Source organism: Pleurodeles waltl, chromosome 6, assembly GCF_031143425.1.
Source record: "Pleurodeles waltl isolate 20211129_DDA chromosome 6, aPleWal1.hap1.20221129, whole genome shotgun sequence".
In the NCBI taxonomy this organism is placed as follows: domain Eukaryota; kingdom Metazoa; phylum Chordata; class Amphibia; order Caudata; family Salamandridae; genus Pleurodeles; species Pleurodeles waltl.
Window position 1 is genome coordinate 13043184 of NC_090445.1, and position 24344 is coordinate 13067527.

A 24344-nucleotide genomic window follows, 5' to 3' on the forward strand; every position below is an offset into this window, starting at 1 on the left:
AGGCGAAATTTAGAGTGGGTCATTGCCTCAGAAATGGGAACTGGCTGTTAATCCTGCTATTTCCTCATGCTGAAGAAGGACAGGAACCTTCGTCCTATTGTAGATCTCCGCCCTCTGAATGCCTTCTTGTGGAAGGATAAAATCAAGATGCTGATGTTTTCCCAAGTTCTGTGTTCCCTGGATCCAGGCTATGATGGTGACTTTGGATCTGCGGGGCACCTTCTTTCATGTACCCGTCCTGCAGTGCAACAGATGCTACTTGTGGTTCATGATAGGACATGGACTTTTTCAATTTGCTGTTCTCACCTTCTGCCTTACCACGGCACCTCTGGTGTTCACGTAAGTGGGGGCAGTGCTCGCAGCACGTCTTTGGAGGTTTGGGATTCCAGTTTTTGCCCTACCTCAACGACTGGCTGTTGAAGGTAGGCTCTCCACAGCCTAGTATTCAATACCAACGTGCAGAAGTCATGCCTGATTCCTTCGCAGAGGCTCCCTTTCATTGGAGGCATTCTGGATACGGTGCAGTTTTGAGCCTTCACTCCACCACGACAAGTCCAAAACATCTGTAGTATGATTTGGATATTTAATCTTTTTTCTTGGGTCTTGTGAGTGGCTTTTGGGCCTCTTGGCTTCCTGCCTCGGGCTTGTCTACTATTCCAGTTGGCATATGTGTGATCTTTAGTGAAACCTGAAGCCATGGACCTATCTCCACATCAAGCTGTTGGGGTTGCGGGCCATTAGCCTGGCACCAAAGGCCTTCCTACTGTCTATCAGAGGGAGACTGATTCAAGTTTTCACTGACAACACCACTGACATATGGGGTACTCCAGCAAGCAGGGCAGGGTAGGGGCCCTGGATTCTGCTTGAAGAGGCACTTTGCCTCTTGAGCTGGCTGGAGATACAGGGCATTTTGCGGTTCGTAAACCACTTGTGGGATCTTTGAACACCTGGGCGGATGAGCTCAACCAGCGGCATGTGGCGGATCATGAAGAAAAGTTACACTCTGGGGCAGCACAGGACATTTTCAAGCAATGTGGAGTACAATGGATAGATATTTTTGCCACTGCAGAGAATGCACAATGTCAGTTTTTGCATACTGAAGTTTCCAAGAAGGCTATCTGTCAGAGATGCATTCTGGATGGGGACCACTGTACTCCATTCCACCGCTACCTCTCCTGCCTTGAGTTCTGAAAAAGATCTGGAACGACAGGGACCAAGTTATCCTCTAGGCGCTAGATTGGGCAAAAAGTGTGGTACCTAGAACTTCTGGGTATGACCATCTGTCCTCACATCAGGCTACCACTTTGAAAAGACTTCATGTCGCAGCAGAAGAGCAGGGTCCTGCACCGGAGCCTGCATGATCTGCATCTCCATTCGTAGAGAATGAGCAGTGGCAGCTCACAGCATTTGATTTCGCCCCCAAAGCTGTTGGTCATTTTGGTTGCTAGGTGTCCTTCTACCAAGTCTGCTTACATAGGCTCTGCGATAAGTTTGTAGTTTGGTGTGGCACCTCTAACACTGATTCATTGCAGGCCAACTGTCCCGCGTCCTATTGTTTGTTTGATCTTTGGCCCAGCAAGGGCTTGCATTGGGCACCATTAAAGGTTATCTGTTGGCTCTTTTGGCCTTTTTATGTTTACCAGACCAAACATTCCTGTTCAGATCATCCATTTTTGAAAGTTTTGACTCCAATATTTCCTCCAAAATCCTTTGTGATGCCACAGTGGGATCTTAATTTTATTCTTACTTTCCTCATTCTATCCCATGACCACTGCTGTCCGTTACACCTCCTGACTCTGACGACTGTGCTTCTGGGTACTGTGTCCTCGATTTGCCATGTGAGAACTTCAGGCGCTCTTTTGGTGCAGCCACCTTATACCACCTTCTTTCCACACAAGATGGTACTATGGTCCAAGGTGCCCATTTTGTCTAAAGTTATGTTTTTTCATTTTGAACAGTCATCACTCTTCCAACCCCTGCCTCTCCCCTCGAAAAAGACAGAGGTTCAATCGACTGGATCCTAAAAGAGCTCTGAGTTTCTACATCAATTGCATCGAAGACCATTTGGTGGACGAGCAACTTTTTGTAGGGTTGCCTAGGGCAAAGTAAGGCAAGGCAATGCAGAAAAAGTAATTGTTGATAGTTTTCTGCAACAAGATCTGCTGAGCACTGGCCAGGAGTTAGTCCCTGGAGGGATTGCTGGGCCATTTCACCAGGGTCAAGGCTGCTGCTGCTGCAATGGCACGCAGAGTGCCTGTGCTTGACATCTCTCAGTCTGAGACATGGGTGTTACACATATTCACAAAGCACTCCTGCCTTGATAGTCAGGTCCATAGGGAATAGCAGTTCGTTCTTTTGATCAGGCAGAACTCTCTGGTCTGTGCCTTGCCACAGACCCACGACCTTGGGAAGTACTTATTTAGTGTACTAAAGGTGCTGAATATGATGATAGAATCCTCTATGTTGAAAACAAGTTGCTTTTTGGTAAATACTCTGTCTAACCACAGCATTCTCCACTCCTTCTAGCCTCACCTTTCTGTAGGCTGGTCTCCTTTCCAATCTACAAAGATCATACTCTAGGATTCTGCACACTTGTAGTGATTGATTGTTTTGTTGGACTCCACATTTGAGGGTGTGGACATAGTCAACAAAGAAACTGATAGTTGTCACTTAAAGTTGCTGCAGAGCTGCATGACGTCACTTACCAGCATGCGGGAGCAGTGCTGTTAAAATCTTCCAGATCTGGTCAGGCACTTGGGAACATTGTAAAGGTGAGGAATCTGCAGTGAGATTGAATATCCACCAGAAAGAGCATAACCAAAGGTAAGCAACGTGTTGTTTGCCTCGGTTCGTAATCTGTGCCTATGTAGATTTGCAGAAAGATGGGAAAATCAGAACCTTGTTGGAATCTGAACCCTGGTAATATGAGCCCTGGCATAATCAGAGAAGCTATTGAGAGAGCTTTTTGTAATGAGAATGCTGCTGTAATTGCCATCTTTATGCAGGGCAGGAAAGGGACAAGTAAATATATTTTTTTTAAAGAGTAAATAGATATTCAGTGGCATGTGTGGCTGTAGATACACATGCTCTGCATACTCCTGCCATCTAGTGTTTGGTCTGGAGTGGTGCACGTTGTTTTGCTTCAAAGACGCTTTCTCGAGTCATGGCATTGACTCCTCCTCTCTGTGATATTACAGATGGACATTGACTTCTTTGTTAGATTGTTTTCTCTCCGCCCTCGGGTTCGGACGTGTGTCTCTTCACCCAGTCTTTCGACTCGCTTTGAAATCTTTCCTCTTACCCTCTTTTGATGGTATTGTTTTTGCTTGCGCTTTTTCCACCTTAGCATTCGCTTGGAATCGTCGGTCTGGGCACAGACGGCACGCCCTCCGGGGCCTCTGCGCCCATCTCTTGCCTACCTTCCATGTGGCGTCAACAAACATGTCAACCTGATGGAAAGGACTCCATTCAGCTTCTGTCCTCGGTGCCACTTAAAGTTTTCCCACACAGATCAACATCTGGTGTGTAATCGCTGCCTTTCCCCTGATCATCAAGAGGCTACCTGTGACGCCTTACAGATCATTCCGATTGAAGAAGGCGCTTCGGGACCAAAGATAACGTCGATTGGAAATGGTGCTCAACTCCCATAAACACCCAACTCTGCACCGTGCGTGGCGGGAGGTGGCGGCAGGATCTGTCTCTTTGGATTTGAGAATAGGTGTGAGGGGGGTGTCTGGGTGTGAGAGTGGGTGTGTAAGTGGATGTGTGACGGTCCGACTGGGTCTGTGAATGGGTGCGTCAGTGTCTGACTGGGTTTGTGAGTGTGTGCGTCGGTGTCTGACTGGGTGCGTGGGGGAGGGGTCTGAATGGGTCTGTGAATGGGTGCGTGAGGGTCTCAGTGGGTCACACACACACACACACACACACACACACACACACTATAGTTAGGCTCACATTTTAAACGTACAAAACCATTGAAGTTCACCAGTTAGAGTTAGTTACCTTAAGTAACTATAACTCGTGCCCTGAGGTAAATGCCCATGATCCAAGCACCACATGCTGTCTGTACACCACACTCTCGTTCTTACATGACTCTTTGCTCGCATTTGTGACAGGTTTTCTATTCTGAATCCTTTCTATTTCCAGTTGCCCTGGTGTGTTGCATCTCCCCCATAGCTCCTCCACCAGCATACACTCACTAACACGCCTGCATCCGCCCACTAATACCTCTGTAGACAAGTGGCATTTTTATACCAGGTATTCACTCCTTTTGGTAACGAGCTTACATCTTAGTGTTATTTTTATGATTGTTTTTAATAAATGAAACAAGCAGCTTGTGATGAGTTCACAGCCTATTGAGGAAGCAAAGGGCTGAAGAGTGTTTGCTGTGTCTGCCCTCCCCCCACCTGCCAGTAATGCACTTTGAAGCTTGTTTAGCATTTACAGCTGGCCATTGCTGCAGACTTCGCATGCATCTCTACACATTATACATCTTGGTGATGGAGCCTCCCTAGTCCTCTTGGACGTCGAATGCCAGGGAATGTTAAGGCTCAGGGCATCACTGTATGTTTCTTCTAGTGGCCCACTTAGCTGCTTTGCATGGTGACTGTCTTTTACAGTGCACGTGGCATTGTAACTGGGGTGTTGTCGTAACCTTGCCACTTCTACACATGACAGTGCGAACCTCGCCTCAACTATGTTTTTCTGGTACTGATTTATTCTTTTGCAGGCAGAGTACTTGAAGTGTGTGGATAAACTGGAAAAGGACTTGATACCAAATACGCGGAAGCAGTTTGAAGATCTGGCTAAAGCAGAAGCTCCAACATGGGAGACTCATGGTAATCTCATGGTAAGTAGTCATGTGCAGGCCTGGGCTTTAGGAATATCCTGATAATGTCTGAATCTGACATGGTATGTGAGTACAGGTCTCTAGAGGTATCTACAAGCCACATGGCATGGTAATGTCTGTACCAGCCCCAGGGACCTACTGTTATGTGGATACAGGTCTCTGAGTGCTCTACAGGCTGCGAGGCGTGGTAATGTGTCTGTACCAGCCTCCAAGAACCCAATGGTATGTGGATACAGGAACCCACTGGTATGTGGCAATCTTCCTGCACTAGTCTCAAGACAGCTGCTTGTTCCTTGTAATGTAAAAAGGATATAGTTTGATGTGCAGATTTATAGTATCCCAATCAATTAAGTAATAGGTCTGTGAAACAAACTTCTCAAATATACGGATATTGAAGGCCAGGGGAGATTACATTTTACTAATGCTAAATGCATTATGTCCTCATAGTACACAATAAGGAATCCACAAGAACCTTGTGATGTATAGTAATGAGTTTGCGATGAGAGTGCAGTTACTGACCTGCCTCCCGCCGACGACTTCTTCCTTCACCTTTGAGCTCTGATCACCTTGCCACTTCCTGCAGCTCCCATCATCCTTCAACTCCTGTTACTTTGCTGCCACCTGCAGTACTCTTCGCCATGCAGCTCCTGCCACCCAGCCAGTGAGCAAAGAGTCTGTTACATTATGCCCCTTATGAGGGCACACTGATGCCAGGTGGTGGAGTCCTGGTTTAATCTTCAACAGCTCATGAAGTACTTCTAAACAGACATCAACCTGGCAAAAAAGAAACAATTTCCAAAATGCTCCTTATTAATATTGCCTATGCATTTCAACCTCACTGTTGGGGCCAAGTCCAAGGAGGTCGCCTTCGCGACCCAATGGTCAAGTGTCTGTCAAGACACTGAACTAAAGGAATTACCGTAAGAATCTAATAGCACACTTGATAACCTATTTCATTTCACCAAACATGGCTGTGAACAATCCATACAGCTATTCCCTGGTTAGCGCTGTTACAACAGAGGAGAAAAAACAGTTCCGATGGACACAACTACCTGTGGATTCCTCACCTTATGAATTCACCCTTGCACCAGCATCCGACGGAAAATCTTCTTCCAAGCTCTCCACGTCGACGAGGACGTCACAATTGCACGACTCCACGTGACTCCATCTGACGTCACCGTGCCAATAAAAGGTCCTCGCCAGCCTGCTGACGTCAGTTCCCTTTTTTCCGTGCCTTTGACGCGAACGGTTTTCTTCTAGCTCTCGCTACTGTTGGATCCATCTTGTTGCTAGTTTCTATCTGACTTTTGGTTACAATGTCTCCTCCTCGGAAGTCCGGTTTCAAGCCATGTCGAGAGTGTGGGGGTCGCATGTCAGTTTCTAACCCTCATGACGATTGTCTTTGGTATCTGAGCTCTGAGCATGACGTCGAGGAGTGTGTTTCTTGCCAAAGCATGAATTCAAAGGCTTTGAAGGAAAGAGAGGCCAAACTCTTTTTGGCCAAGGCGAAGAAGGGTCATAAGAGCCATCGTAGATCCTCTTCCCATGCTTCTTCGAAGAAGCATAAGAAACGGCGTCGTCATGACACTGCGTCGTTCGGCTCGGAGCCGATCAAGGTCTCCATCTCGTCGGCACCGTGCGACGTGGGAGGTGAGTTCGATGGTGATTCCACAACCTCAGAGCCCTGAGGCTTTTCTGGCGCCGTCAGTCTTTGAGGTAGTGGCACCTCCGGACAGTCCTCGATTTCCACCTGCTGCTCATGAATCCGATGTTCAGCAAGCACAGGTGCAACAGGGAGATCAGCGGCATCCTGCTTTCCCGGCTCTGGGAGTGCATCCGGCGGCATTTTTAAATGCCATGTTCTCTGTGTTCAATGCGATGGCCCCTGCTGGTGCACCGGCTGGTCCCACGGGTCCGTTGCCATTTTCGTTGGGCTCCCCTGCTCCATACAAGGGGGCGCCGTTTATGCCATTCTATCCAGCTGAGGGTGCTGGACCGGCGCCGATGATGTCGCCTCGAGGCCCTGTGGTTCCCATGACATCGCCTTCCAGGCCTATTGTGCCGATTTCATCGCCCCGTCAGCCGGCGCCGATGGTGGAGCCGCAAGTGTCCTCGGTGCCATTGGGATCCGCGCCGGATCTGAGTGATGGGTTTGACCAAAGTCAACCTTCCTCTCCTGTTCCACGTCAGGTATTGAAGCCGATGTCTTAGTCGGCCAATTCTATGTCGACGCCGAGGTTGGAGGCTAGACTGAGGTCACGCAGAAAGGTCTTGAGACTCTTAGAAGAGGAAGAGTACCAAAGGCAGTTGTTGGCGGAGGGGGAGATTGTGGAGCCCTTGGGAGAATATTAAGGGCTGGATTCGGCCAGTGAGCTTGATACTTCCCCGGGATGGGACTTGGCTTCACCGGGGGAGTTCACGGAGGAGGCAGCCTCTTTTCATACAGTGATTAGGAAGGCGGCGGATTTTTTAGATCTTCCATTGCCTGCTGCAGAGGTTAAGACAAACATTTTAATGGAGGTCCTGCATCCTTCTTCGACTTCTGCGGTTCCTTTGCTTCCGTTCATTGATGCTCTTAGGGAGCCCATATTAGAGCTTTGGAGGAAGCCTGTGTCGTCGCCTGCTGTGAATAGATCTGTAGCACGAAGATACAGAGTTCTGCCTGGTGATCCGGGGTTTTTATTGAAACATCCTACCCCGGAGAGTCTGGTGGTTCAGGCCTCTTGCTGTACACGGTCTGCTCCAGGCTCCTTCCCTGTGATATTATCAAACAGGAAATCCAAAAGGATGTAGCAATCTGCAAAGAAGACTTTCTCGTCTTGCAGCATGGCTCTCAAGGCTGCGAACGCTACCTGTGTGCTGGGTTGATACGTCCACACCCTGATTGACTGCGTGAAGGCTATGGTTCCTGACCTGCTGCAGGATGTACAGAGACCATTTGGTGAACTCCTATCTTTTGCGCAGGCTGAGGCAAAACAAATAATCCAGTCTGGTCTGGATTCCACAGACTCGGTGGCCAGAGCAATGGGTACATCTATCGCTACCAGGAGGCACGCTTGGTTGAGGTCCTCAGGGTTTTCTTCGGGTGTACAGACCACTTCATTGGATTTGCCCTTTGATGGGGAAAAGCTGTTTGGTGATAAAGCGGACTCTGCCCTAGAGTGCTTTAAAGATAGTGGGGCCACGGCGAAGTCTATTGGTCTGCAAGCCTCTTCTGTTACCCCTTTCCGGTCCTTTCGGAGGTTCAGGGGGTTTGGGCGTGGAGTCATTTACAGTGGGAGACCCCAGTCCACGGTCCAGCAGCCTACCAGCCTCCCATATCGATCCATAGAGGGCGGGGGAGGGTTAGAACAAGAGGGGCCACCCAGCAGCACCCTGCATCATCCTCTTCCTCTGGAGGACAACAGCAAGGGAAGCAGCCCTAGTTTTCTCCCCTTTATCAACCATACTTCTCCTGTAGGGGAAGGTTACATCTTTTTTTTTTTCTCCACGAGTTGGAGTTAGTTACATCAGACTCCTGGGTTCTGAACATTGTGAGAAAAGGATATGCTTTCTCTTTTCAGGAGTTTCCTCCTCCCTTCCTTCCCCGTCCCTCGTTTTGCTCAGAAGACCATCTCCTGTTGTTGCAGCAGCAGGTTCAGATCCTGTTGTCAAAATGTGCAGTGGAGTTGGTTCTAGAGCAGGAAAGGGGTCAGGGTTGTTATTCAAGATACTTCCTGATCCCCAAGAAGGACTGTCGTTTGAGACCCATTCTAAACCTGAGGATTTTGAATTTGTTCCTCAAACAGGAAAAATTAAACATGCTGACTCTGGCACAGATACTTCTGGCGTTGAACAAAGAGGATTGGATGGTGTCTGTCGACTTGCAGGATGCTTACTTTCATATCCCTGTACTCAAGTCGCACAGGAAGTATCTCCGGTTTGTGGTGGGGTCGCAACACTACCAGTTTGCGGTCCTTCCGTTTGGTCTTACTTCAGCGCCTGGAGTCTTCACAAAGGTGATGGCAGTGGTGGCAACAAGTCTCAGAAGGAAGGGGATTTCGATATTCCCTTACCTGGACGATTGGTTGATCAAAGCCTCATCTCCAGAGCTTGTGTTGCGTCACTTGCAGATGACCACTCATTTGTTGTTCAGTCTGGGTTTTTCGATGAATGTACCCAAATCTCACCTGGAGCCCTCTCAACGCCTCCTGTTCAAAGGGGCAGTACTGGATACAACATTGAATCGGGCCTATCATCCGCATCAGCGGATTCAGGACATTCAGGCGTTGATTCCAATGTTTCCAAATGGAGCAGTTGTTCCAGTCCTCAAGGTCTTACGCCTGCTCGGTCTGTTTGCTTCTTGCATTCTGTTGGTCACTCATGCACGTTGGCACATGAGGGCTCTTCAATGGTGCCTCCGCAGGCAGTGGTTTCAGCACAAAGGGGATCTCAAGGAGTCGATAACGATCTCCAGAGACGCTGCAGCGGAGTTACGATGGTGGGCTGTGGATGGCAACCTTTCTCAGGGAAGGCCGTTTTCACTGCCGCCTCCGGTTGCCACAGTCATGACGGATGCTTCCACTCTAGGGTGGGGAGCTTATCTGGGGGACCTGGAAATCAAGGGTCGTTGGTCTCCAGTGGAACAGACTTTTCACATAAATCTGTTAGAATTGCGGGTGATACGTTTGGCTCTCAAGGCCTTCCTCCCGTCCCTTCGTGGTCAGTCAGTTCAGGTCCTGACGGACAACACTACAGCGATGTGGTATATAAACAAGCAGGGAGGAGTAGGGTCGTATCTTCTCTGCAGAGAAGCTCTGCGTCTCTGGCCCTGGCTTCAGGACCATCGGATTTGCTTGATAGCAAATCATCTGGCTGGGGTGCTCAACAGTCGGCATCTTTTGGCCGATCACGAGTGGCGTCTCCATCCGGATCTGATCCTGCACATTTTTCAGATGTGGGGTTCTCCAGTGATAGATCTGTTTGCCACTCGGGAGAACACGCACTGCCCGTCATTCTGCAGCCTCCAGCATCCGGTGCAAGGAGCTTTGGGGGATGCATTTCAGATCACTTGGTGCAACCAGTTGCTTTACGCATTCCCCCCCATACCCTTGATTCCTCGGGTTCTGAGGAAGATTCGCCAAGATCGGGCTCAGGTCATTTTAATAGCCCCAGATTGGCCAAGAAGGGTGTGGTACACGGTCCTTCTCAAACTCTCGCTGTGCACTCCGCTCCATCTCCCTCTCAGGGCAGACCTCCTCTCGCAGTCGCAGGGGCAGGCTCTACACCTCCGGAGCCTGCACCTTGATGTCTGGCGATTGAACGGGGCAACCCGAGTTCCTTTTCTCTCCCACCAGATGTAGTGGATGTTATTTTATCGGCCAGGCGACACTCCACTAAGACCATTTATGCCGGTAGGTGGGCAAAATTCGTGGCTTGGTGTGGAGAAAGACAAATTGATCCTTTGAAGGCCCACCTTTCTGATATTTTATTATTTGCTTTAGATTTAGCAAAGAAGGGTTGTGCAGTGGCTACGGTTAAGGGTTATTTAGCTGCTCTGTCAGCCTTTCTTTGCCTCCCGGATCAGCCCTCATTATTTAAATCACCTATTATGGTTAGGTTTCTTAAGGGTTTAGTTAATAGGTTTCCTCCCATTCCTTTTCATGTGCCTCAGTGGGACCTAAATCTTGTTTTAACCTTTTTAATGGGGTCACCTTTTGAGCCCATGCACTCTTTCCCGTTAAGGTTTTTGGTGCTTAAAACTGTTTTTCTCGTTGCTATAACCTCGGCTAGGTGGGTTAGTGAGCTTCAAGCTCTTTCTGTTAAACCACCCTTTACCTTGTTTTTCCCGGATAAAGTGGTGTTGAAAACCAGGGCGGCTTTCCTGCCAAAAGTTGTCACTCCTTTTCATATAGGGCAGACCATTACCCTTCCATCTTTCTACCCTCCTCCTCACCCCTTGAAGGAGGAAAAGAGGCTTCACCGTTTGGACCCTAAAAGGGCGCTTACTTTTTATATTGAAAGGACGAAAGACTTTCGGTTGGAAGACCAGCTGTTCGTGGGATATATTGGACAGAGAAAGGGCATAGCAGTCCATAAAAGAACAATCTCCAGGTGGGTCATTCTTTGTATCAAGATCTGCTACTTGTTTGCAAAAAAAGTTCCCCCTGAGGGCATCAGAGCCCATTCTACCAGGGCTAAGTCTGCTACTTCGGCCCTTGCAAGGGGAGTTCCTGTGGTGGATATTTGCAAGGCAGCAGCTTGGGCGTCCCTCCACACCTTTGCAAAGCATTACTGCTTGGATGCTGAGGTTAGGAGGGTCGGCCATTTTGTGCGATCTGTTTTACAGGATTTCTTGGTGTAATCAGATGGGCACCCTCCTTAGAGTGTGGTACTGCTTTGGGACTATTCATAAGGTGAGGAATCCACAGGTAGTTTGTATCCATCAGAAGAACAAGTTACTTACCTTCGGTAACGCATTTTCTGGTGGATACAGTAGCTACCTGTGGATTCCTCACAGTCCCACCTGCCTCCCCGTTGCCTGTCTGGTTACACTGAGATATGTGGTTGTATAGGTGTATGTATATATTAATGTATTTTCCTGTATATATAAATGATGGTTTTGATTATATTGCATCATGGAAGTTTTATGTATATATGTATTTATTGGAGTTATTATGGGGTCGGTTCTCACTTGTTCGCCTCAACGGCACGTAAAAAATGGGTGAAACTGATGTTAGCACGTCAGCGAGGACCTCTTTTTGGCACGGTGACATCAGACGGAGTCGCGTGGAGCCGTGCAATTGTGTGGTCCTCGTCGACGTCGAGAGCTTGGAAGAAGATTTTCCGTCGGATGCTGGCGCAAGGGTGAATTTATAAGGTGAGGAATCCACAGGTAGCTACTGTATCCGCCAGAAAAAGCTTTACCGAAGGTAAGTAACTTGTTCTTTTAGCTCAAACTCTTTTGCTTATGTACAGTCCATGCCCCAGGACCGCGTGGTGATCACCATGGTGATCTCACCTGTGTTAAATGCTGATCACTGTCCCGGTCTGGTAAAGAGAAATGTAAATAATGTATCTGTGTTGCACAAAATGAAGTCACAATGAATCAGTTTGGCATTCTGGCCGAAGCATAATTTACTGTGTCTGTGTGTAGGAAGCCAGGTTTCTTTTTTTCCCAGGTTGCCCCACCACCCCCACCACCAATTGTTTCACTCATTTGAACTGCTAGATGCTGGTTTTCGACTGACAGTGCACTGAAGCCTGCTAACCAGGCTCCACTGCCAGTGTTCTTTCTCCTAAGAACGAAATACCCAATGGTAACCCTATTGGAAAGCACTTTAGCTCCTCGTAAGTCCCTAGTAAATGGTACCCTTTGTACCTAGGCATGAGTACTAAAGAGGGTCCCTAAGGGCAGCAGCATGTATTATTCCACCCTAAAGGACCTCCATACAAATTACATGCAGACTGCCACTGCAGGCTGTCATGGTGCAAACTGTGAGTGAAAACACAACATAGCACACTCATTGTGCGCCATGCCAGAGTCACTGCATCTGATGTATGCAAGTCACCCCTACAGCCCTAAGAAAGGGTGCATTATATTTTATGTAAGGACCTGTCTTCGTGATCAGATAAGCCCCTGTGATGTCTAGTCCAGTTACTAGATATTACAAGGGCACTAGTCATTGCGAGTTACCCAGCTACATAATGGCTTCACTGAAACCTATGGGGTTTGGTATCAAACATCTTGTCTTAATAAACCCATACTGATGCTATTGTTGGAGATGTCATGAGAAGCACCCAGAAAGCACCTCAGAGGTGTCCCCTGAAACTTATTAGTCTGGTAGTGTGCTGGCTGACTGCTGTTGACCTGCCTTCCTCTACAGACTAGTTTCTGACAATCCCCGCCCCCGTGTGAAAGCTCACAATCTCAGAGGCTGGAAACAGTGCCTGCTTCAGAGGAAGGTGTTATCACCTCCTCCAGCAGGATGGCTAGTAAATCTGCATTCCAAGGTCAGGGACTTCAAAATCCCTACCACCTTTGATATGCGCCCACAGGCTCCCCCAGAACTGGGCACCAGGACAGACGGGAAGTTAGTTATGCAGTAGAAGTGTTGCACCACCAGGCCAGCTCTCCCCTAAGGTGGGCTGCCCGATATGCTCCGTGAAGGAAGGGTTCCATTATCTTCTTTTGGAGAAATTAGGAATTCTAGGACAGGGTTATGCCCTCTCTCCACAGGAAGTAGTCATGTATGGGGTGTTGTCATCCCAAGGAGTGAGTAGCCCATGGGCTACTACCCTTCATGCCCCTAAACCCCACTAAATTGAGTATTTAGGGGGCTCCCTAACACCAGGACTTCAAATTCGACTGACTGAAGAAAGAAGAGGACAAAGAATACCCTAAGAAGTGAGAACTGCGGACTGCTGATGGACCTTTGGCGCCACCATTGCCGTCTACTGGCTCCTTTCCCGGCAGTTGTGACATCCTGACTTGTCCTGCAGCTGTGCGTCTTCCAAAAGCCTCGGAGGACTTTCAGCACTTCGCCAAACCGTCAGTATCTCCCTTGAAGTGGAGGAACCACTTCCCTGCAGCTTGCAGCCACCAACTCATCTTTGACACCAACACCAACCTGGCCCATCGTTCTGCTGACCACCGGGCCCAGCGATGCACCAGCCACCCAGGACGAGGTCACAGTGCTCCAGGAGGTCAGATCAATCTCCCCACCAAGTGAAGAGGGCAGTACCCACATGAGCCATCCTGCACTGATGCCCATGGAACGGACCCCTTGCAGCAACCAACACTTGTTTGAGTCCACTCCAGATTCCAATGCCGGAAAGATCGACCAGCTGACGAGGGATATCCGCATTGCTGAGGCCAGCACTGAGAATGGCCCAGCTGTCCTGTTTTGTCCCCCTCTTGCAGGTCCAACTGAGAGCCGTGGGCGCCTTTGATGCAGGAGCACCTGCCGACCAAAACCCACTGTATCGGAGCCCCTCCGGCCTGGGTCCACCACAACTGATAGTGCTCCCAGGACCCCCACAAAGCCCCCCCCCATTGGGAGCTCCTGGACCCCCCCCCCCCCCTTCCCCGACAGCCTTTGTCTAGGTGGCCCCTCCTTCTTTCCAACGGTGCAGTGCACAAGGCACCAGACCCATCCAGCACCTCTGTACCCAGACTACATAGGGCAGGAAAAACGGAACTGCTGATGTCTTGGTGAAGTTGCTGCCGTAGCACCCTAGACTACAAGGGGACCCCGAGATACTTGTGCAAAGACCTGTATGCAGTAGATGTACTTTACCCATTGAAAGTCATTACCTCGTTAAAGTGCATTGGTGTATTTACTTATCCCACTGTGAAGAATTACTCTGCGCAGTACTTTCCTTGCTTTGAAGATTTTCTGGTGTTGAAACATAAATAAGACTGTTGTGTTATTGTTCTTAAATTGGTTTTGAGTTTCTTCTTGAGTGTGTCTCTCATTTATTGACTGTGTGTTCAACAAATGCTTAGCACTACCCTCTGAGGAGCCTAAACTGCTCGCCCACACTACCACAAATACAGCATTTGGGATTATTTTAACCTGTGTTAACCATTAAGGGTCACTTGGACTATCTGCATTGTGTGCCCCTATATTCAGTACACTACATAGATTGCCAGCTTCCTACGTTATGTAGTTACTGGAGGAGTAGCGTACAATGCCTCGATCATGGCGTAGAATTTAAAAGGTAAAGGAAAACTTGCCTAGTAAGGAAAATAATCTGGTGTTAAACTCCTTTCCAGAGAACCTTACCAGACTACTCTTGGAACGCATTACATAGAAAAACATGGGTTGAAAGCCAACATCCTTCATTAAGGAGGAAGCAAATACAGTGGTAATAAAATATGAATATTTCCCTCAGTTTGTAGCCCACTGTTCGTAGCCAGAGTGTTTACCACTTGGCTACTAAGCCTTTCCCCATAAATGCTAAGCCATTTTTTGACATTTGGGGGTAGTGCTGACTTAATCATCCATAATATTTTGGCCACAAAAAGTTTTGAGTTTTGTGTACTTTTATTCTTCCCATCTTGGGGAATTCTCTGTGAGAACGGAGAAATTGCCAATGTATAGCAATTAAGAAAAAATGGGAAAAAAGTGTTATGCAATGTAATGCATGCTTTTTTCCTAAAAATTAAACAAACAAAAGGATTTCTTTATCACAGCGTTTCCACTTTTCTAGTAGGTAGTCCACTGTTCCTGTTTTTTGTTGTTTCAACCTGTTTGCAATTTGTCATGGAAACAGATGCGAAACCCAGAAGCTAGAAAGATCTAGATTTCTGAGAAATGCACAAAATTCTGAAATTGGCAAGAGGTAATTTGTGTAGGTTGCTCATAGGTTTCTCAGAGATTAATATTGTATAAAAAATAGAAACATTAGCTGATGTTTTTGATCTGTAAGTGTTTTACCCCTATGGGAGAGTTACAAAAGTATCACAGTTTTGCATTCTAGTCACACAGAAGCGATACATATTGTTTGAATGTTGTCCAAAACATTCGCTACCCAAAGACAAACACAACTAAGCTGCCGCTTAGTCTCGTTGACAGCCACCTGCCAGTCAACTTGAAATATCTATTGAGTCTCTTTTGGGCTCAAAGGGGCGTAACCACCAAATTGGGAGAAGCTGGGTGTAGGGCGCTCGTTGCAGCACCTGTATGACCACCTGTTCCCATATCTGGGCTACCTGCGAAACAACGAAGGGGGTGCCCGCTGGGAGTCTGGAACCAAACATAAATAGGCTGATTACATTTTTTAGTTGGTGGGGTTCCCAGCTTGGGGATCGTCCTCCTGCTGCAGTTCCTCCAAGCAGGGATTTAGGAGGGACAGATAACATTGGAAAGGGGAAATTCTTCCCTTTTTAGTGATATTCCTCATCAAAATCTGTTCTTTGGGGTGGGGGTGCTGTGGGAGGGTGTGTGTGGGGCTTTTGTTATACCCCCAAGCACCGATGGAAGTGGAATGAGGCGACCTGCTGATTTTTTTATTTTCTTTTAGCTTAATGACATCTACATGAAATGTGTGCTCACACAGCAACAAAAAAAAGACAACCTTGGCTGCTGGGGAAGCTACCCCAGCGCGCCAACATGAAAAATAAAGAGGGAATCTCTCTGGTGCATGTTGCTTGCCTTCAGTTCTAGGACATACATGACCAAGACCAGTTTTTAGTACTTATGATGTTGTTAAGGACATGTGCTGCATGCCCTTAGCACTGAAGCGGATGAAAGGCTGTGCAGAATCACATCTCGAACTCTGAAAATGATATATTAGATCTTCTCTCTGGCTTTGAAGCAGGATTCAGCACTGAAACAGTGACTCTAAAAGTAGTTTAACACCCTTCACAGTTCAGGCAAAGGTGGACCTATCCCAGATGAGGGCAAACAATCTCAGAGGTTCAAAGTATCCACTTCAGGGTTTAATGTGAGCATCACTACCCATAGGGAAAGTGTTAATGCTTGCCCATCTGTGTACAAGCAACACATTTATTTTCATGTGAAAGACAACCCCTTAGCACTCCTGAACCTCCTAATAAGTCTGGCTTATTCCAGACTTTGGGGAGCAGAGACTGCAATCCTTTCAGGAAATATATTGTCCTGCAAAGCTTGCTGGAGTTTGTTCAAAGAGGTCCTCATTTCTGTCAGTTTTGTCCTTCTGTATCGGAGTGTTACTGCTGTTGCTGTCCATTCAGCTAAGAGTATTGGAGGAAAGGACCCTCTTTTTGGCATGGTTACCCCCACTTTTAGCCTGCTATCAGTGCGCTTAGATGGTTTTCACTGGGATCCTGCTAACCGGGAACCCATTGATTGTGCTCTCTCTAAATATGGTTGCCTAGGACCTTTGCACACCCCACAATTGGCATACTGGTGCCCCCATGTAAGTCCCTAGTATATGGTACCTAGGTACCCAGGGCATTGGGACACCAGGGATCCCCTGTGGGCTGCAGCATGTATTATGCTACTCATGGGAGCCCATGCTGCATGTGTCTGCAGGCCTGCCATTGCAGCCTGTGTGAAAAGGTGCATGCACTCTTTCACTACAGGTCAGTGTAAGTCACCCCTATGGTAGGCCTTCCTAGCCCAGAGGGCAGGGTGCGGGTCCCTGTGTGTGAGGGCACCCCTTCATGTGCGGAGGTGCCCCTACGAATGCCAGTTCCATTACACTGGACTTCGTAAGTGCTGGGAAGCCATTTTACCTGTGTACTGGACACCACCTGTGTCCAGCTACATGATGGTAACTCCGAACCTGGGCATGTTTGCTATCAAACATGTCGGAATCACACCGCAATACTGTTGCCAGTATTGGTTGTATGATTCCATGCACTCTTGGAGCTCTTCAGAAGACCAACACCCCTCCCCCCATTATTCCTCATATCAGACTTCCAGGGTTTTGCGGGTAGCCCACGGTGGGTGCTGCCACCCCTCAGACAGGTTTTTCCCTCCTGCTGCTTGACCAGCTCAAGCAGCGGAAGGCAGAACAAAGGATTTCCGGTGGAAGAGGGAGGCAACACCCTCGCCCTTGGAAATAGGTGTTACAAGGCCTTCCCAAGACACTAGTTTGCTTTCAAGGGCACATTTGGTGACATCCTTGCATAAACCGGTTTGCACCAGTCCAGGGAACCCTGGTCCCTGCTCTGGCACAAAACTGTCCATCACAACCCTAAGGGTGGTGCCCAGAGCACCTCCAGGTGGCTACTTGATTCTGCCATCTTGGGAACAAGATGTGCAAGGCCCTTGAGGAGCATCTGAGTGGCCAGTTCAGGCAGGTTACATCAGAGACCCTTCCTGATAGGTGGTCACCGTGCAAGGTGACCAAACACCCTTTTAGGGCTATTTAGGTACTCCCTTGCAGGTGGGTTCCCAGATTCAGCATTCAAGACTCCACCAGGTCTCCTCTGCATCGTTTACTTCTGCTCCTGGCCACCGGGACTGCAACTGGACACTTAAGGAACCGACAAGACTGCAATTCCTGAGATGACCATTCCTTGCAACATTGTTTCCCCGGCTCCTTCCAGCAACTGCAACATTTCCCTGGCTGTGCATCCTCTGGGGTCGACAAGACTTCAGCTGTACCAAAGAAGCAAGAAGGAATCTCCCTTGGAGTGAAGGAGTCACTCCCCTGCATGTGCATGCACCTACAGCAACAACGTCCGGCTTCTTGAATGTTGCAACACAGGTGGTGGTCTGGAGTGGTCCCCTTGGTCCTCTCTGCCCTCTGTCCACTTTGGGAGACATTGATCCCTTGCCTTGCAGGACAGTACCCCTGTGCACCTCAACCAACACAGGGATCTTCAGGCTGTGAGTAGCCCCGGCCTCCAGTACTTCATCCTTGGAAGGACAGTCTCTCCTCTGCTGCTCCAGCGACGTGGGGCTCCGCTCCGGGTATGCTGATTGGACATCACAGCAACTTCATGTGCCTGCTGCCAGTGGGTTGCCTGTGGGGGCTGTGACTGGTTCTGCTGGCTCTCCAGACTGCTGAGGGTCAGCCCGGTCTCCCCTCCAATGGTCGAGTCCCCTGGACCTTGCTGGTCCTCTTTAGCCTTGCAACTCTTCTTTTGCTTCCTCTTGCATTTGCCAAGGCTTGTTGGTGGTTCTCCGAAACCACTGACCATCTGCGACCTGGTGTCCAACGTGGGCCATCCTCCGCATCGCTCCAAGGACCTCTCTGCAGCTCCTGGTCGCTGCAGCTGATCTTCTCCTTCCCTCGCCGACCCTGATCTTCATCCACAGGAGGGTGGGTAGTGGACCCTCCCCTGACTGGACACTCCATCGTGGACTGGAATCTGTCCCCTTCTTTTGCAAATCCTCTTCTTCCAGAATCCACCTTTGGGTTCCTGTGGTCTGGTCCTGTTCTTGCACAATCCATTTTCTAAGTCCTCTTGTTATTCCTGGGAAAGACCAGGCACCTACCTCTGCTCTCCTGGTTGGTGGGATCACTTGGATACTTACCTCTTGGGGTCCCTAGTTCTCCCAGCTCCCCTCTAACTACTCCATATCCTTGGTGGGGACTTCACTTCGCATTCCAACATTAGTATATGGTTTGGTCCTCCTCTAGGGCCCTAGCTGTTTGTTTACCCCAATGCTAGTTGTTTTCTATGCTAATTCCTAATTATTATTATGTGTGTGTATGTGTGTGTGTGTGTACATTTATAGATATATAGTGGGTACTTGCCTCCAGTGGGGGGGCTGCCTATAAGTAATCTAGTGTCGTGTTAATATAATAAAGTAAAAAGTACCTTTATTTTTGTAACACTGTGCAGTTCTTTCTTGTGTGTTAAGTTGCTGTGTGACTACAGTGGTTTTGCATGAGCTTTGCACGTCTCCTAGATAAGCCTTGGCTGCTCATCCACAGCTACTCCTAGAGAGCCTGGTTTCTAGGCACTGCCTACACCTCCCTAATAGGGGACACCTGGACCTGGTATAAGGTGCCAACACCACAGGTGACCACCAGGCCAGCTTCCTACAAGTATGTGCTACGGCAGGCTCTGTGTTCGCCATTGTTATGGCTTCAGGCTGGGGTGTGGGAGTGCCTTTATAATCCGACTGGGTTCTGACCAGGCACAGCTGACAATTGACCTGGTGAACTCTGCATTATCTTGAAAACGGAAAATACAGTTTTTAGAGCTGGATCTCTGTCCAAAGTTACATACATGTGTGAATTTGCTGCCTTTGCAATTGACACTCATACATACTAGCTATACAGACTACAGGGAAAATATAAAATACCGATAAATATGGAAGGAGGGTGCGAGCTGGCTTGTTTGTTGGGCCAGCCACTGATTACCCTAACACGTGCTGGTGTCCCTTTAAGCACGCATCCACAGGAGCCAGAGACTTCAGTGAAGGTAAGGTGACACGAGGGAGTTGGATGGCACCAGGAGAAAAATGGGTGTGAAGGATGTCACTAATGGAAGGTGTCAAGGAAGATGTAGCAAGTTGATACCACAAAATGGAAGGTGCCAAGAGATATGGGAGTGAAATACATTAGTAAAGGGAAGTGTAAAGAAATGGCTCCCTGTTGCAGTTACCCCCCACTTTTTGCCTGATACTGATGCTGACTTGACTGAGAAGAGTGCTGGGACCCTGCTAACCAGGCCCCAGCACCAGTGTTCCTTCACCTAAAATGTACCATTGTATCCACAATTGGCACACCCTGGCATTCAGATAAGTCCCTTGTAACTGGTACTTCTAGTACCAAGGGCCCTGATGCCAAGGAAGGTCTCTAAGGGCTGCAGCATGTCTTATGCCACCCTAGAGACCCCTCACTCAGCACAGACACCCTGCTTACAAGCCTGTGTGTGCTAGTGAGAACAAAATGAGTAAGTCGACATGGCACTCCCCTCAGGGTGCCATGCCAGCCTCTCACTGCCTATGCAGTATAGGTAAGACACCCCTCTAGCAGGCCTTACAGCCCTAAGGCAGGGTGCACTATACCATAGGTGAGGGTACCAGTGCATGAGCATGGTACCCCTACAGTGTCTAAACAAAACCTTAGACATTGTAAGTGCAGGGTAGCCATAAGAGTATATGGTCTGGGAGTCTGTCAAACACGAACTCCACAGCACCATAATGGCTACACTGAAAACTGGGAAGTTTGGTATCAAACTTCTCAGCACAATAAATGCACACTGATGCCAGTGTACATTTTATTGTAAAATACACCCCAGAGGGCACCTTAGAGGTGCCCCCTAAAACTTAACCGACTATCTGTGTAGGCTGACTGGTTTTAGCAGCCTGCCACAAACCGAGACATGTTGCTGGCCCCATGGGGAGAGTGCCTTTGTCACTCTGAGGCCAGTAACAAAGCCTGCACTGGGTGGAGATGCTAACACCTCCCCCGGGCAGGAATTGTCACACCTGGCGGTGAGCCTCTAAGGCTCACCTCCTTTGTGCCAACCCAGCAGGACACTCCAGCTAGTGGAGTTGCCCGCCCCCTCCGGCCAGGCCCCACTTTTGGCGGCAAGGCCGGAGAAAATAATGAGAAAAACAAGGAGGAGTCACTGGCCAGTCAGGACGGCCCCTAAGGTGTCCTGAGCTGAGGTGACTCTAACTTTTAGAAATCCTCCATCTTGCAGATGGAGGATTCCCCCAATAGGGTTAGGATTGTGACCCCCTCCCCTTGGGAGGAGGCACAAAAAGGGTGTACCCACCCTCAGGGCTAGTAGCCATTGGCTACTAACCCCCCAGACCTAAACACGCCCTTAAATTTAGTATTTAAGGGCTACCCTGAACCCTAGAAAATTAGATTCCTGCAACTACAAGAAGAAGGACTGCCCAGCTGAAAACCCCTGCAGCGGAAGACCAGAAGACGACAACTGCCTTGGCCCCAGAAACTCACCGGCCTGTCTCCTGCCTTCCAAAGATCCTGCTCCAGCGACGCCTTCCGAAGGGACCAGCGACCTCGACATCCTCTGAGGACTGCCCCTGCTTCGAAAAGACAAGAAACTCCCGAGGACAGCGGACCTGCTCCAAGAAAAGCTGCAACTTTGTTCCAGCAGCTTTAAAGAACCCTGCAAGCTCCCCGCAAGAAGCGTGAGACTTGCAACACTGCACCCGGCGACCCCGACTCGGCTGGTGGCGATCCAACACCTCAGGAGGGACCCCAGGACTACTCTGATACTGTGAGTACCAAAACCTGCCCCCCCCTGAGCCCCCACAGCGCCGCCTGCAGAGGGAATCCCGAGGCTTCCCCTGACCGCGACTCTCTGAACCTAAAGTCCCGACGCCTGGGAGAGACCCTGCACCCGCAGCCCCCAGGACCTGAAGGACCGGACTTTCACTGGAGAAGTGACCCCCAGGAGTCCCTCTCCCTTGCCCAAGTGGAGGTTTCCCCGAGGAACCCCCCCCTTGCCTGCCTGCAGCGCTGAAGAGATCCCGAGATCTCTCATAGACTAACATTGCGAACCCGACGCCTGTTTCTACACTGCACCCGGCCGCCCCCGCGCCGCTGAGGGTGAAATTTCTGTGTGGGCTTGTGTCCCCCCCGGTGCCCTACAAAACCCCTCTGGTCTGCCCTCCGAAGACGCGGGTACTTACCTGCCAGCAGACCGGAACCGGGGCACCCCCTTCTCTCCATTCTAGCCTATGTGTTTTGGGCACCACTTTGAACTCTGCACCTGACCGGCCCTGAGCTGCTGGTGTGGTGACTTTGGGGTTGCTCTGAACCCCCAACGGTGGGCTACCTTGGACCAAGAACTGAGCCCTGTAAGTGTCTTACTTACCTGGTTAACCTAACAAATACTTACCTCCCCTAGGAACTGTGAAAATTGCACTAAGTGTCGACTTTTAAAACAGCTATTTGTGAATAACTTGAAAAGTATACATGCAATTTTGATGATTTGAAGTTCCTAAAGTACTTACCTGCAATACCTTTCGAATGAGATATTACATGTAGAATTTGAACCTGTGGTTCTTAAAATAAACTAAGAAAAGATATTTTTCTATAACAAAACCTATTGGCTGGATTTGTCTCTGAGTGTGTGTACCTCATTTATTGCCTATGTGTATGTTCAACAAATGCTTAACACTACTCCTTGGATAAGCCTACTGCTCGACCACACTACCACAAAATAGAGCATTAGTATTATCTATTTTTACCACTATTTTACCTCTAAGGGGAACCCTTGGACTCTGTGCATGCTATTCCTTACTTTGAAATAGCACATACAGAGCCAACTTCCTACATTGGTGGATCAGCGGTGGGGTACAAGACTTTGCATTTGCTGGACTACTCAGCCAATACCTGATCACACGACAAATTCCAAAATTGTCATTAGAAATTGATTTTTGCAATTTGAAAAGTTTTCTAAATTCTTAAAAGACCTGCTAGGGCCTTGTGTTAGATCCTGTTTAGCATTTCTTTTAGAGTTTAAAAGTTTGTAAAAGTTTGAATTAGATTCTAGAACCAGTTGTAGATTCTTAAAAAGTATTCCAACTTTTAGAAGCAAAATGTCTAGCACAGATGTGACTGTGGTGGAACTCGACACCACACCTTACCTCCATCTTAAGATGAGGGAGCTAAGGTCACTCTGTAAAATAAAGAAAATAACAATGGGCCCCAAACCTACCAAAATACAGCTCCAGGAGCTTTTGGCAGAGTTTGAAAAGGCCAACCCCTCTGAGGGTGGCAACTCAGAGGAAGAGGATAGTGACTGGGAGGAAAATTCCCCCCTACCAGTCCTATCTAGGGAGAACAGGGTCCCTCAAACCCTGACTCCAAAAATAATAGTCAGAGATGCTGGTTCCCTCACAGGAGAGACCAACACCTCTGAAATCACTGAGGATAACTCCAGTGAAGATGACCCCCTGTTAGCCAGGATGGTCAAAAGATTGGCTTTGGAAAAGCAGCTCCTAGCCATAGAAAGGGAAAGAAAAGAGATGGGCCTAGGTCCCATCGATGGTGGCAGCAACTTAAATAGGGTCAGAGATTCTCCTGACATCCTAAAAATCCCCAAAGGGATTGTAACAAAATATGAAGATGGTGATGACATCACCAAATGGTTCACAGCTTTTGAGAGGGCTTGTGTAACCAGAAAAGTAAACAGATCTCACTGGGGTGCTCTCCTTTGGGAAATGTTCACTGGAAAGTGTAGGGATAGACTCCTCACACTCTCTGGAAAAGATGCAGAATCTTATGACCTCATGAAGGGTACCCTGATTGAGGGCTTTGGATTCTCCCCTGAGGAGTATAGAATTAGATTCAGGGGGGCTCAAAAATCCTCGAGCCAGACCTGGGTTGATTTTGTAGACTACTCAGTAAAAACACTAGATGGTTGGTTAACTGGAAATGAAGTGTGTGACTATGTTGGGCTTTATAATTTGTTTATGAAAGAACACATTTTAAGTAACTGCTTCAATGAAAAGTTGCATCAGTATCTGGTAGACCTAGGTCCAATTTCTCCCCAAGAATTGGGAAAGAAGGCAGACCACTGGGTCAAGACTAGGGTAACCAAAACTTCCACTGGGGGTGACCAAAAGAAAGGGGTTACAAAAACTCCCCAGGAGAAAGTGGGTGACACTAGAAACAAAGAAAAAGAGTCCTCTGTAGGCCCCCAAAAACCAGAACAGGTGGGTGGGCCCCAAGACACAACCCAAAACAAAGGTGGGTACCAGGGTAAGAACTGGGATGCCACTAAGGCATGGTGCCACAACTGTAAACAGTCTGGGCACCACACCAAGGACACTTCTTGTCCCAAAAACAAACCCCAGAACAAAATTCCAGGGGTAACCAGTGTAGCCATGGGAGATGACTCCTCAGATGAGGAGGTCTTCATAGCCTTCAACTGGAAACAGGGCCCAACAGGTGAGTTGGAGATTCCAGAGGGAAGTAGACACTTCCACCACCTACTGGTGAATGGAATCCCAACCACTGCCCTGAGAGACACTTGTGCCAGTCACACTATTGTGCATGACAGGCTGGTGCTCTCAAACCAGTACATCCCAGGTGAGACTGCCAGGGTAAGAGTTAGCCTAGACAGGGTCACTAAGAG

The 24344-nt window shown here is 48.5% G+C and overlaps 1 protein-coding gene across 3 annotated transcripts in view; it reads left to right on the forward strand.

Moving 5' to 3' along the window:
- Nucleotides 1-24344, forward strand: part of NUP188 (nucleoporin 188) — a 642545-nt gene that overhangs the window by 84363 nt on the left and 533838 nt on the right. For all 3 annotated transcript variants that reach the window (XM_069237029.1, XM_069237030.1, XM_069237031.1), the window contains exon 8: nt 4730-4849. In XM_069237029.1, the coding sequence (XP_069093130.1) occupies nt 4730-4849 (120 nt within the window). The remainder of the gene's footprint in view (nt 1-4729; nt 4850-24344) is intronic.